The 1,145-nt window shown below is 52.7% G+C and overlaps 1 protein-coding gene across 1 annotated transcript in view; it reads right to left on the minus strand.

Annotated features, from left to right (window-relative positions):
* Positions 1-1,145, minus strand: part of DUSP4 (dual specificity phosphatase 4) — a 12,519-nt gene that overhangs the window by 2,753 nt on the left and 8,621 nt on the right. Inside the window, exon 2 of the mRNA XM_003797666.3 lies at positions 176-321. Coding sequence (XP_003797714.1) covers positions 176-321 — 146 coding nt within the window. The remainder of the gene's footprint in view (positions 1-175; positions 322-1,145) is intronic.

Consider the following 1,145-nt stretch of genomic DNA (forward strand, 5'->3'; position numbering starts at 1 on the left):
CCGCTAAGTGGGCCCTATTCATCACCCTATCTTAACACTCAGGGCTACCACATTCCTCCCAGATTGAGGCTCTCCCTTCAAAGCCTTAAGAAAACCCCCAGAACTCTGAATTCAGAGGCCCCTGATGCCCACACATTGCCAGCACGGACGCCCAGGGCTGTGCGCCGGGGTCTACCTGGTCGTGCAGCGGGGTCCCACAGGAGCCGCAGCCCAAGTCCAAGGGCTCCGTGGCGCTGGGGGGCACTGGAGGTGGGATGGCTGCCAGGGCCTTGGTTTTGGAACAGAATTCTGGGTACTCAGTGGAAAACCTTTCGTAGCCACCTGTCAAGGAGAAAGAAATTACGGTTAACAGGGTCCCTAAGGCGGGGGAGTGAGAAGGAACACGGCTCCTGCCAGACCCAAGAGTCCTTTAGGGAAGGTGCGAGCGGGGCTGGCGCGGCGCTGACCACTAGGGGGAGCTGTGGGGCCAGAAATGACTGGCCTCGAGCTGCTTGCGGCGCTACAGAGCTCAAGTCCCTGCAGCCAAGACACCCACACCTTCAGGAAGACTGTGGTTTGAGATGAAGATACACACAGGAAGATAGAAGGGGCACTTTCCAGAAAAACTCGCGAAAGAGGGAACAGCCCCCCCCTCCCAATTCCAGCCCTTCCTTTGGGGGGCAAGTGACCCTGGCATCAGCCCTTCTGCATCTCAGCAGCAGGAACAGATGCTGGTTGTGCGGCCGCATGAGCAGCTGTTCCAACAACAAGGGGCCAAAACAAAGAGGAAATGGGCTTAAACCTAAATAAATCTCTCTTGCTACATACAGGTTTGGGGCAAGATAGGATTTCCTGACCTGAGAGTTGGTAAGCCCTGGAAGGGTAATCTGTAGCATCACCTTCCGGAAAAGGGAGATCTTTTTTAAATAATAATAACAATAATAAGGATTTTATTATTTTCTGGGGTTGAGGCAGGTGGGATGAAGGAAGATTCATGGAGGGTTAGACGCAGACTTTCTTGTGATCTCTGGGACTTCACGGGCAGCTTCCAACCTACAGTATTGACAATGTTTGGCCCTGCTTTTTTTTTTTTATTTTGCAACTTCGGTAGGACCAGAAGTGGATTGTCTTAATTCAGTAGGGCCTGCATGTTTCAGAACAACCAA

Source organism: Otolemur garnettii, unplaced genomic scaffold (assembly GCF_000181295.1).
Source record: "Otolemur garnettii isolate 467f Iridium unplaced genomic scaffold, OtoGar3 scaffold00121, whole genome shotgun sequence".
NCBI classification, from domain to species: domain Eukaryota; kingdom Metazoa; phylum Chordata; class Mammalia; order Primates; family Galagidae; genus Otolemur; species Otolemur garnettii.